Source organism: Cydia pomonella, chromosome 4 (assembly GCF_033807575.1).
Source record: "Cydia pomonella isolate Wapato2018A chromosome 4, ilCydPomo1, whole genome shotgun sequence".
NCBI lineage: Eukaryota > Metazoa > Arthropoda > Insecta > Lepidoptera > Tortricidae > Cydia > Cydia pomonella.
This window is the reverse complement of record NC_084706.1, coordinates 20105927-20120014: the sequence shown is the minus strand read 5'-3', so window position 1 is coordinate 20120014 and position 14088 is coordinate 20105927. Positions and strand designations below refer to the sequence as shown.

Sequence of the window (14088 nt, the reverse complement as noted above, 5' to 3'; positions counted from 1 at the left end):
AAAATGCCACCATAAACATAAAATTTAAGACAGGTCACATGAAGACTGGCTGGGACCAAATTGTAGATCTAAGATCATTGGGAGAAAACTAAAAAAGGAACTAAATTAGGAATGCAGTCTGTGTCATTCGTTTTACATTCAATAAGCTGCTTAAGATATTGTTTAGAAATTCCATTGAATGAAAACTTACCTGTTGGTTCATTTTGTTCTAAGATCTTGTTCAAAAATATCACAACATACTTATTCACACTAAAATCCAGAAAATAAATCAAATACATGTAAACTAATGTTAATGCACTGAGCACCGACGAAAATGAATAAAAATGCCTGTAATATGACTTCGGTATTTCAATTGCTTGTATGAAAATGGCCCCATTCCCTTGATACGCGAAACTGCCATACTTGAAACCCTGAATTATGAAAGCTGGCACATACGTTTCGTAATTATTTATTAGATATCCTGTACACGTAACCATGAAGGCAAGGTTTAGGAATATAAAATCTAGCGTGTTCAGCATGTTTCTGGGACCAGAATGTCTTTAAATCACAAAACGGCAATTTCACTCTTTTATAACGGGACTAAGCCACTTGTTTGAACTTTCGATACTTTCGTTTCGTTCCAAATAAATAATAATTTAACATTCTAAACGGCAAAAGTAAACGGTACTCTATTAGTTGTCACTGTCACTGTCAGCCCAGTCAGCTGTCAATAATGTTGCCACATACGCTTACCGCTCTTGTTGTCTAATGTTGTTATCTCAAATAAACAATTAGGAGCAGACAGTATTTTTATTACAGTAATACCAAATCAATATCCAGATCATTTGACCATTTTTACTGTTGCGTTCAAATTAAATAACGACGGCCCAGTACGCTGCACTGTGGATTCCCAAATATACTTAAAATTATTTTGAGCTTTAAACTTCCTCCTGGTAATTCGGTATTCTTTGGGGAAGTAGTCGCATTGTTGGAGGCAGTGTCTTACATTTACTCACACCACGTTAATAAATCCACTATTTTAACTGATTCGTTGAGCTGCTTGCAAGATAGAGTTAAAAGGCCTTTTCATACGAAAGAAAAGTTCATAATTACTTTATAAATCAAGCTAAACAGCTACGTAAAGTTTTCGGGCAACTGTAATAAAAATAATAATTTCGCGCCCTTTTCTACCGACAAAGTGGGTTACCAGAGTATCTATTTTATATAAAATGTGTCTGTGTTCTCCAATGAGACGGCCCAATTATGCAATTTTAAGATCGTTTACTGAAAATAGGTCCGTTGGCAATATTTGGTGTATCTTCCTAATCATGGTCTACTCGTTCCCCGCCTTTCGGTTGTAATGGTCAGATTTAATAACTGTACTGTCACAAGAACTTGGCGTCCTAAAGAGCTTACATGCAAGGCCATCTTTATACACACGGGGGCCTTGGGCACTCAGGAATAGGGGGCCCGATTAAAAACCTCGTTGGACTGTAAACGTCGTTTAAGATCTTTCGTGGCTTTAGTCGCAGGGGTTAATTAAAGGTAACTTTCGTATTCCCAACCGCAGCTGCACCACTGCCGCAGTATTGCAGAGTGACAATACTGCTGGCTGCATTACTGACGCAAATGTCAAATGTGTGCTTGCATTTAGTTCTGTAAATAAGTTTTGATACCTACAAGTAAGCATTGGAAATTAACCTATTAAAATAAGTTAAATTAACCTAATAAGTTTGTATAAAGTATTTGTAGGTATGACACAACATTGTTATTTTTATTTTAGAGTGCACTATTTGCCAACAAACTATCCTTAGTTTGGCGAAGAAATATGTATACCTACCACTTAAGTTTTCTTTTGAAATAAATAAATAAAGAAAAAAATTGTAGGCATCAGCACCAATATTGAGATTTGCGGCAGTAATTCAGTCGGAAATATTGTCACGCTGCAATACTGCTGCGGCCGGCTGCACAGTATTGCAGCGCTACATGACTGCAAACGGCAAATTTGACTATGAAACTCTTTCTATTACGACTTGAGGACTTCGAGGAGGAAAAAATACTGAAAATACAAACCGACATGCAAGAAGCATCTCGGTTACAGCTTACAGGCCAATTTCGAACGTACACTGACATCAGAATAATGCACGACTGATATATGACATATATGTATTATTTAGTTATCATGCGTCTCGCTTGCGCCAATACATGTTCGGAGTACGAACGAAATGCACGATAACTGAATGACATCTTTTAGATGTTAATGACACCAGCAGTGGCAGCATGGTTCCATTTTTATCACTTGTCACTATGCCCGTCACTTTCGCACTTACATACTTGTCAGAACGTGACAGACATGGTGACAAATGATAAAGAGCCAACCATCTTAGCCCTACAGTGTACGTTAGAATTAGCCTGTTAGGCAAACATTGTTTCAAATATCCATCTGTTCTACTCTACAGGTCACATTTCTAAACTGATTTCCGTGATTTTTTTTGGTAGGATCGATAATAGCCAAAAGTATAGAGTTATGAAAATTTTATTTTATGCGGGTTTTTTAAACTAGTATATACGTAAAAAGTATCCATAGAAAATTTTGAGCAATTGAACATCATTTAAAGGTCAAACCTGCCATACAAAATTGTATAAAAATAAATGGACCCATCAATAATTCTGCTTTGGAAATGTCTAACCGCTCTTTATATGTTTTATATATTGGTTATAAGCATGTTAAAATATGGCGGCCGATTTTTACTTCTAGGTTACTGTGTATTTTTTATATTTGTATGAGGATAATGCAAAACACAAAATCATAGTAACCACTAAATCAATTGCAAATGAGTTCAAATTTGTCACATAGATTACTATTCCATAATAAAGAGAGCCGTGTGAAGATAAAATCTATTCTACTTTTTTTTTCTATATACAAAGTTGCACCACCCTCTTCGATAATTATGTTTTTTTGTTAATTTCGTTTTTATAAATACTTTTAAACAGCGGAGCCAACCATTTATTCTGTTTTAAGCTATCCTTGCGAGGTCTACAGCTCACAGAGCTACTAGTATTTATTCACACGGAATGGAATCTATTCGTTTAGCTATGCATAGATGCATATGTGTAAGTAGATTTTTTGCATGCTAATGCTAACTCATGTTTTGTACCTACGAACTTAACATAAGACCTTACTTACGAGTAAGTATAGGTCTTTACAAATTTGAGGAGAGGGTAAACCGCTAGGTGAATAGGTACTGAAAGTCACCAAACACATCGCTTATCGATCATACCAGTTTAAGTATTTGCTAGGAACAAATTTATCGATGTTTAAAATGTTTATAGCCGAAGACAGGCGCCAACTCGACGACCGCGCCATTAACCCGTCAGATGCGCTGAGCAGGAACATCGGAAGCGACGTTGCGCGCCTCACTTGTTACGTTACCAGTCACTCTCGTGAATAAAACGACATGTAACGCTGTCAATTCGATGAGCATACGTTTTTAAACATTGATACGACGCGCACTGCATTAGCAGATTTTTACTTAAGCTTAGTCAACATTTTGCTTTGAATACTTTTCCTTAACCGTACGAGAAACTAGACTTACAGGATGGAAAAAAATGGGCCCTGGAGGGAAAGTGACTTAAAACCTTAAGCTAGCTCATTTTACTTAAAGGAAACATTCTTTTATTTAAAAAAAACCGGCCAAGAGCATGTCGGGCCACGCTCAGTGTAGGGTTCCGTAGTTACTCTTCCGTCACAATAAGCTAAACTGGAGCTTAAAGTATAGTAAATTGTTAACCAAGGGATGAAACGGTACCTTTCACGCGAGTTAAACAAATAGGCAAATTTGCATAATCAGTACCTAATTAAAGTAAGTCTTTTTACTATGAAGGGGAAACTTTTTGCGATAACTCAAAAACAGCTAAACTGATCATGTCCGCTATAGTTTTCATTTAATGTCTTTCTTAAGCTCTACTTCCACGATTTTTTTCATATTTTTTGGACCTATGGTGGAAAAGGAGGACATTATTTTTTTTGTAGAATTTCATTAAATAATTCAAAAATTATTCGTGGAAATTACGATAATGATGGTATAAGGACATCCATATACCATGCTGGGTACCTTGTGCTCGAAATCTGGCTAGGATTTCGATTGCCTCGACCTGAGAGTTTTATTCTCTATAAAACAAGAAATTTGGATGTTCAAAAGGTTTTCGGTGTGTACTTATTTTTTCCGTGATATTGCCTATTAGTTATTTGTGCAACAAGAGGGAAAAGTACTACTTCGAGTGCTCATTTTGAGTCCCGAGCAAGTAAAAGATTCGGATTTCAATTCCTAAAATCCTAGAAATTAGAATCACGGAGTTCCCATTGTGCACGTTGAAATGACATTTTATTTAATTTCAAACACATTTTGTCCCACGCTTGCGGCAAAATCGAATATAGCTCAATGTTTTTAAGCAGTACAATGTATACAATAAGCCTAAAATCGATGTAAATATAGTTCAACAAAAGAAATCAAAAATATTTTATTTGACCAAATTACTTAAATATTTTTTGATAAAAAATTATCCAATGCGGGATTAGTAAAATTAGAACAAATACCAAATGTTACAGGCAGGTAAATAAGACAATATTTTTCCATTTGTTTCCACTTACTTAGTTGCTCACAGGACGGGGACAAAGTCCTCTATGACACACTCCTGTACACTAGTTTTCTGCACTGGAGCAGAAACGCATCACTTCTCATTTAATAGATCAGCAATGACCCACTTTCAGAGCATGAGATATGAAAAACGGACAATTATCATCGTTTATTTAACAGATTTTACCTTAAAAAACATTTAATGTGGTCAACTTTAATTGCTAAATGGATAGAAAATGAACCATCCATTATAAAAAAGTGGAATTTAAAAGAACATTATTTAAATTATGAAAAATACAATGCTCCAAAGTCTAAAAAAAATGTTTTTTTCTTTATAAACGAAAATAGAAAAAGGTATTATTCGATTCCTTATATTTTATTGAACAATAAATTATATGACAACTGTATACATAAACACAATATTTCAGGATCAAAGTAGCATTTTTCTCGATCTTTCATACATTTAGGACAGACTAATGTAATGTGACGTCACATTACAATATCATTTTGTTAGAGGCGTTTCAATCGTCAAGTGCGAGAGTCAGACTTTAACTCCCATTTCTGACCTTTGTGTTGCTTAAATGTCATGAGTCCTATATGTATAGACATTTGATCCTCAGGAAAATCAAGATCGATTGACATTATTTACAAAAAAGCTGTCAAATATCCAATTCTGGAATTCTAGTATTGAGGGTCGATATCGGATACTATGTCAAAGTTATTCTTTGTTATATTTCAGCGTTAGGTATTCATAATTATACCTGCGTAAACCTATGTTAAACAAAATTATTTCCAAAATCAATCTGACTTCCCAGAACGCAATACAAATCCAAAAACGTGCTAACTCCAAAATCCATAGCAAATCAAACGCAATTCTGAAACAAACCCCTTTCAATTGAAAATTCTCTCTCGTTTAGCTTCAAATGTTTACGCGTGGGCCTTTCATAAAGCATTAGGGAAACTTAACATACACCGTCCTGACATTTCTTGAATATTAACAACGGACAGGTGGTATATAAGGGTCCCGAGGTTCCCTGAACCGCATTCCTTCAGCGTGTGTGGTCTGTTTAAGTACAAAGGTAAGTTAGTAAACAATATAAGTTTCTGTTGACGGCGGCGGTGGGTAAATTAATATTCGAGGTAACGTATGTAATATGAAATATATAATATACGTTTATAAGTTGTTTTAAATAACTAGCGTGAATAGGAAGGGTTAATTTTTTAGATCTTTTTATGATTTACCTGCTGTAGGTAATTATTAATATATATATCTAACATATTAGCTACCGATATTTTAAGAGATGGTAATGTAAAGTACATTAAACAATAAACTTTAAATAAAAATTAAGAAAGCTTTTCACATATTTTTTTTTGTTTTCATTTGCCGAATAAAATATAAACTATAATTCTATCTAAAAATAATCATTATGTGCATTTAACTGACAAGATGTTTAACACTCTGTCATGTCGACAATTGTTTGTCATAAATTTCATTATGATACGGTGATGTTCGGCAACATTTGAATTGACCAGTTAAGTGTTAGGTAAAAAAGAGGTTCTATCAGTGCCGGATTAACCATTAAGCAAAATAAGCACTTGCTTAGGGCACCACGTCTAGGGGGGCACCAAAATCGTGGGAAAATAACGGGTAGTTTGTACATGAAACTTTGTGCGTCATGTATAGGGCACGTAAGTGCGTCTCCAACGCAGGCCTTTGCCCCTCCGAGGGCCCATTCCATCAGGCTTGCAATATGCTGATTTTTTCATCATACTTTACCTATTGGTTCGTGGTTGATTTTTGATTTCCAGCATTCTGCAAATCTGTCAGCCTTTGGGCCAAAGGGCCTTATACCCAACGTAGAGCTCAGTTTTAGAAATCTACTTGTCTTCAACCCTACGAGGAGCTTTTTCTTCAGCCTTCTCGGAGTGTCGAATTTAATAGTAGATCTACACTTTTGTCTTAATTTATAATTATGTCGTGTCCGAATTTCGCTCTCTTGTAACTCGGCCTTCGCCTTCGCAGCACCGAAGTCTTAACAGATTTTCAAGGATCGGAATTTGTCACTCATGCTGCCCGAGCTCTTGCACACCAGATTGGTTTGCGACGTATTGCACACGGCCAAGCTCGTGCGAACTAATTGTCAAAGTTTTATTATAAAAAAACTGATGACGGAATCAAAGGCTAAAGTGCAGGTTCGGGGCTTCGTTCCCCACGAAGGTCGTAAACCAAAAGCATACGGTTTTATTTAACCCAAAGGTTTCCTTTAGCAGAATTAATCTTTGGTTTCCTAAGATGTAATTAAAAAATGATGCCACCCAGATTTTTGATTCAGGTTTATTTTAGCTTCAGCGAAGTCGGTCAGTCGGAGGTCAATAACTGTTTAAGTTTAGGTTCTAAGTTACGTTTGTTCTCATTTTCGACAAAATCTAAAATGTCGATCATACCACATTTCATACAAATAGATGCAGCGGTTATTGATTCCCCACATAAACTACCACCCTTCTTTACACATCCTTATCGATGATTTTTTTAGATTAAAACTATCCTGTCCTTTCTTGGGACTAAACTGTAAACTCTTGATTATATTTTTGGGTCTAAACTAATTATCTCTATACCAAATTTCAACTAAATTGGTTCAGCGGTTGAGACGTGAAGAGGAATATTAAAAAAAATGAAAATTTTACCTGTTTCCACTTCGGAATGGTGTCAATGTGATACCATACTCGTAAATGAGTTCGGCATTGCACTCCTAGGGGCCAATCCTGCCAAAGGGAATCTTCGGTTCGAAACGCCTATTTCATCGGCTGAAACTAACTCTAATCAAGTGCCCTTTTGAGCGAGGCCAAATGCCGAGCAGCAGGCCTCACATGAATGCGTTTCTCAGAAAAGCTCTCTTTTCAACCCTGTGTGGAGCTCGACCTTAGTCCTCGCTTACACTGGGTATTCAGTCACAAAACCCAGCTCTCTTGCAACTCCGCCTTTAGGTCTTGCTCGGAAGCGCCAAGTGGCCACTCCGGATCTTCAACCTTATGAGTATGGCCGTTGGATTCGTTTTTTGACTATTTCCACCATTGGTTCAATTCCAAGCAATGCTATTGCTATCCTGCAGTTCGGCCTTCGGCCTCGGACGATTGCCCGCCACGGTAGAAACAACTGAGTGTCAACCGTGAACCACGTTCGACGTGTTGTCTCCCTGTCGCACATACGAATTTACAATTGCCTCTGGGCCTCAGTCCTTATGTAACTTTCGGGTTACTTTTGGTCATGTTACTTCTAGGGTTTATTTGTGAAGTGAACCAAAGCAGGTTTTAATCACATAGTTAGCCGGAAAGGCAAGTACACAATCATAGATATATAATTTCAGTAATTTAGTTCACGCATGCTTTGATAAAGGTGACATTAGGATGGTGACTGCACCAGCATTACTGTTGCAACGTTACTGCTGCAGCACTGTCAACTTCCTTGATAAAATAAGTAATGGATTGAAAATACAAATTGCAGCAGCAATGCGACCATGAACGTCACTTAGTTTACCAAAAAAAAACAATGTTGTCAATGTAATCTGGATGAGCCTAGGGAGAGGGGGCACCAAGATCTAGAAATGCTTAGGGCATCAAAATTTCTTAATCCGGCACTGGGTTCTATAATCTGTTCAATGAGGTCTCATTTAACTATCTCGTTATCGTTAACCATTTTTACGTAGCAAATATGTTTTAAATTTTATCGAAAAAAACATCATAAAACCAATAATGAGCAGATTGAGGAGCCGTGTTCAGTCGCACCTATATAAATAAGTAGTTAGTTAGGTGGATACTAATTGCTAATTAAGCTATGCTACCAATCAAGCCGCGGTTCAAAGTGTCGAACCTCAGGAGCAGCCACACGCCAGCGGCACACATTATGTTACCGTCTCATTGACCAACCTCAAAGCTTTAACCACATGTCAAAACCTTCAGGTACTATGGCTTTACTTGTCAAATTATGGGCATAGCCCTCAAAGCAAGTAGGTACCTACAGTCAGCATCAAAGGTAGCGGATCAAACAACGCTTCAAAAGTATCTACCATTCTGTAACGACTGTAACAGCTTCGCAAACAGTGATAGTTCTATGTGTAGAACAATTTAGACTGTAAACGATATACTTTTGGATGTACATTTTAGAGATTTATCTACATTTAGAAAATTTATCCGGAATATCAGATACTTTTGGTGCGTTGCTTCATCCGCTACTTTTGATGCCGGCTGTACATAAATACATGTATGCAATGTGCAAAATCAATACGGGCGAATATTTAAACGGTGGTTAGCATAGGACCTATTGAGATACATTTTGCTTAGAAATAAAATGAAAATATTAATCATATAAAATAATTCGGCCCGCAATGTGAAGCAATACTTAAGTTGCCAGATACGAGCTTTTTAAAGAAACTGTCAGCGCTTGTTGGCAGTTACTATAAAAAGCAAGTATCTCGTATGTAAAGCCTGACCAGTAATATATGATGACACGCCATATTGCGGAATTTCATTGGAACTAAATTTTTCATACTAAACTGAACTGTCATCCTATACATAAGAATAAAAGCGCCCTGTTGACATTGATCATATATTTCTGACCAGGCTTTAATGTCGTGTTACGTCTTGTGATGTTTTCAGAACATTGCTGCTCGGTAAATTTTCAAAAAATAATTACAAGGTCATAATTAAGAGTCTTCTTAATTAATGATAACACGGATAAATTCTATATTTTGTTTAATAATCGCCCGTATTCATTGACACATATATCTAAGGATGGGCCTTACGGGCAACGAGAATAGGGCCAGTACAGCGGTGTCACGCACACGAATTCGAGCCAACGCGATTGGTTGATGTGTTCGCATCACGCGCGCGATTGGTCGCAACTAATTGCGTTAGACTGAACGATTGGCTTGAATTCGTGAGTGGTATCATTGAACTAGCACCATTCTTAGTGCCCGTACGGCTCGTTCTTAAATATATGTCAATACCCGTATTGGATTTACACACGCATTGCTACGTGCGTACGCCCTTGAGGAACAGAACATACGCCATGTGACGATAATAAAAACGGCCTTTCCGTCTGCTCGAGCTTAACTTAGGACCGAGGTCAACAAATTTTGGACAAGAAGAGCAAATGGGGACGCGACCGCTAATCTGGATTTTAACATATGTTTACGCAATTTGATGTATGCCAAAGCTGCTTTTCGCCTGCTTGAACAAGAATCTCAAGATCAGGTAATTCCGGATCGCGAAATAGCCAATTAGGTCATGTTTCTCTAATAACTAATTGATACATCGAAGTAAGTATGACGAAGAGTTACTAGGATACCGTAAATGCCTTTGTGAAATACCCACCCATGTATCGCGAATTCGCGATTATGCATCGCGAAGCGCGCTCGGCAGCTACAAACAAGTTTATTCGATATGCTAACAAATTGCTTTTATAAGCAACTTTGACCACAAAGCAATTCAATTTCCACAAAATATCAATGCTGTTGTCAGCCCGTTTTGCAAAATATTCAAGAAACCATTTTTAAATAAAGGTTAACGCTCACATAACGCCTCGGCAATAGTCGGGAGCATTTATTTCACGGACGGTTCAGTACATTGTGAAATATACCAAAATCACCTCTTCGCCTCGGCGCGTTAATCCGTTGTTGTCTTGGTAATAGTATCGACAACGGACAATCTCGTGCAAAAACAGGAAAACCGACTTCAAAAAGGATAGAATAAAATATTCTCCTATTTAAGTATATGAGTTACTAACTCATATGCGTGAAGTCGGTGCCAAGTTAAACACCACCCTCTACCTTCACTTCCCATGCCTACCCCTTATCTCTTAGTCTCGTTAGTAATTTCTACTACTACCTACATCCAAAATCATAATACCTTCACATATCATCTGTGGTCTTCATCTGATGATGATCTGTTCCATCAAATTGGTGGGTTTGGAGAAGAAATGGTTAAGATGCTTAAGAAACTCAAATCACTGTATATGTTTTTAATTTACGAATTCCCTAAATTCCTCATGGATCCCATCATCAGATCAGAACCAAATTAATATAAAAAAATCCTGGATGTAATTCCTTTCGAAAAAAAAATTACTGCAATCGGACCACGGGTCTCGGAATTATAGGTGAACACAAATAATAATAAAAAGCCACAATCGAATACAGAACCTTCTCCTTCTTGGAATTGAAGTCGGTTAAAAACAGCTGTCACCGCTCCGTAAGAGCGATGGCGAGCTGCCGATGCCGGCCTTCTGTAGCTCAGCGTTACATTACATACGTACGGCCAGCATCAATAGTAGCGGATGAAACAACGCGCCAAAAGTATCTGCCATTCCGGATAACTTTTCCACATATAGATAATTTCTAAAATTCACGTTCAAAAGTTCTCGTTCTTACAGTATTAATTGTTCTATACATAAAGACATCACTTTTTGTTAAGCTGTCACAGAATGGTATATACTTATGGCGCGTTGTTTGATCCGCTACTTTTGATGCTGACTGTACGTAAACTCCTTTAACCTTTTGAATGCTTTATGTCATAGACACAAACATCACTTAAACGCCAGGCTCACGGGCGCAAGCGAGCTAATGTAAACTTTACTTGAAATGAGTGTTACTTTGGCAACGTACGTCATGACACCTATAGTTTTCCTTGGCGCTAAGGACACGACTAGTAACGACACCTTTAGGGGTTCTTGGCGTTCAAAGGGTTAACTGGTGAGTGTATAACTATGCGTTAACCTTAAGTCTATTTTAAAAAGTTCGCATTGTTACAATATCTTCCAGTCACCGTTTGAATTTGTAACCAATACTTTTGGTGTAGATACGAATGGTATTCTAGGTGTAATCTTGCAGATAACTTATAGGGCGACTGGCATTATAATCTGCCCGGGAGACACTTCACAGAGACAGACACACACGAAATTTTTTAACTTAAAAAACTGAATGTTATATACATATAAGTTGTAAGAGAAGCAAAAAAACAGTGACACATTTGAATAAAGTTTCTATCTATCGATATCCCTGTTCTAAACTGTCCCAATGTTGCAGATGAAAGTCCTGATACTGATGGTATTCCTGTTCACTTTGGCGCTTTGCGCCGGACATATCGGCGGCGGCCTGATGATGCAAGACCTCAGTCCTCAGGTCTACTGCGGCAGAAACCTCGCCATAGCGATATCGGAACTCTGTCTCATGCAGAAACACCAAAAGAGATCCGAAGGGAACTTGTTCGGTGAGTATATATATATATATGAGATGGTCTTTATCAACCCTCTCTAATCTAAAAGTTGTAGATATTAAAAAAGCGGCCAATTGCGAGTCGGACTCGCCCATGAAGGGTTCCGTACCATTTATGACGTATTAAAAAAAAACTACTTACTAGATCTCGTTCAAACCAATTTTCGGTGGAAGTTTGCATGGTAATTTATATAATAATTTTTTTTTAGATTTTTCATTCTATTATTTTAGAAGTTACAGGGGGGGGAAGTGTCTCTCGCGCAAACTATTCAGTTTAGAAAAAAATGATATTAGAAACCTAAATATCATTTTTGAAGCCCTGTCCATAGATACCCCACACGTAGGGGTGTGATGAATTTTTTTTTTTTTTTAATTTTAGGACGTTTTAAAAAAAACTACTTACTAGATCTCGTTCAAATCAATTTTCGGTGGAAGTTTGCATGGTAATGGACATCATATATTTTTTTAGGTTTATCATTCTCTTATTTTAGAAGTTACAGGGGGGGGGGGGGGGAGGGGGGGACACACATTTTACCACTTTGGAAGTGTCTCTCGCGCAAACTATTCAGTTTAGAAAAAATGATATTAGAAACCTCAATATCATTTTTTAAGACCTATCCATAGATACCCCACACGTATGGGTTAAAAAAGATTTTTTGAGTTTCAGTTCTAAGTATGGGGAACCCCCAAATTTATTGTTTTTTTTTTTTTCTATTTTTGTGTAAAAATCTTAATGCGGTTCATAGAATACATCTACTTACCAAGTTTGAACAGTATAGCTCCTATAGTTTCGGAAAAAAGTGGCTGTGACATAATCGGACAGACGGACGGACATGACGAATCTATAAGGGTTCCGTTTTTTGCCATTTGGCTACGGAACCCTAAAAAGGTAGGTAATAGGACTCGGATAACAACAGCTGTTAATTTAGTCTTTAAGGATCTTTTAATTACCTTTACTGTGCTTAATAGACAACTTAGATAGATAGAAAGACAATAGACAATATAGATAGCTATATACAAATTAAAATCTGTATAACAGACGTAAGACATGATTAGGAGAAAAAAAACCCGATAATTTAATCTTTAACGAGCTTTTAGTAAGCTTTGCTATGTTTATACAGCTTTAACTCAGCCCTCATAAGCTAAAAGATGTATGTGAGATGTAAGATATAGGGTTGCTTAATTTGCTGCTGCTTGTTTACCACAGTCGTAGTATGAAAAACAATGAAGTTCAGTTCTCATCTCTGGTCTGGCGCTCCACAATACCAGCTTCTCCCTCTTAACTCCAAATTGATTTGATGATGTGGCGGTTTGCTTCACAGGTACTGGCATTTCCCCCTACTACAAAGAGGATTCTGGTTGGCCATGGCTTCCCCCCCACCAGGCAAAGGGCCTGGCGCTTCCCTCGCGCGGCAAGAGGCTTGTAAACGGGATCGTTGACGAATGCTGCAATAAACCATGCAGCATGGAAGAAATGCTTGGTTACTGTTAGGTTAGGTAACGTCATATAGCTCATTTTAAAGATTTTGTAAATTAATTGTTATAAAATTATGAATAGGGCAGTTGAATATAATAAAGATTTAGAAGATTGGAACGAGAACGAACCTAGCCGCATAACCACGGCATTTTCGTGCCTACACGGCGGGCGCTCTGCCGTCGATACACGCTGCCGAAAGGCCTGCCACGAACATCGATAATCTGTATTTCGGTGTCTGCTTTTCTATCGCGATAGCATATTCGAGCGATAAAGAGTTAGCTAATGCACGGTGTTCTGCGATTCCGCGCCGAACCAAGGCACCGACTTGTCCTTTAGTGCTCTGTGAATGATTCCACGGTCAGTCTTTCTTCTCCTATTATTGTTAAGAAGTGAAGAATAATCAATTAAAAAAACCCGAGTTAAATCAAAATGTTTCTAACTAGGAATGAAAACATTAGCGCTCACCAATTAAATACACCTACCTATAATGCTCTTTGAATGATGATAACGTGGACGTAAAAATTTTAAAATATCAGTCTGCTATAGATAAAGGAAAAGCTAAATTATAGTTACTTCATTATATTTATTATTCAATTGAGAGTATGTGGTCCCAGTCTGCATTTTAGTATAAAACGATTATGTAAATGAAACTAAATAAGATAACTAGTAGATACGACCGAAGGTTTTCTATGTTAAATATTAAATTCAAAATATAATTGTTGTTGCGCTA

The 14088-nt window shown here is 37.3% G+C and overlaps 2 protein-coding genes across 3 annotated transcripts in view; one reads left to right on the top strand and one right to left on the bottom strand.

The window, feature by feature from the left end:
* Positions 1–899, bottom strand: part of LOC133517450 (polyprenol reductase) — a 6245-nt gene extending 5346 nt beyond the window's left edge. Inside the window, exon 1 of the mRNA XM_061850780.1 lies at positions 191–899. Coding sequence (XP_061706764.1) covers positions 191–518 — 328 coding nt within the window. The 5' untranslated portion in view covers positions 519–899. The remainder of the gene's footprint in view (positions 1–190) is intronic.
* LOC133517460 (bombyxin A-3 homolog) overlaps positions 1–14088 on the top strand; it is a 14469-nt gene extending 381 nt beyond the window's left edge. The window contains exons 1-3 of one of the 2 annotated variants that reach the window (XM_061850792.1): positions 5285–5695; positions 11693–11876; positions 13204–14088. In XM_061850792.1, coding sequence (XP_061706776.1) covers positions 11693–11876; positions 13204–13373 — 354 coding nt within the window. In that variant the 5' untranslated portion in view covers positions 5285–5695 and the 3' untranslated portion in view covers positions 13374–14088. Of the gene's footprint in view, positions 1–5284; positions 5696–11692; positions 11877–13203 lie in introns of those variants that run through there. The other variant, XM_061850791.1, reaches the window with a different exon arrangement.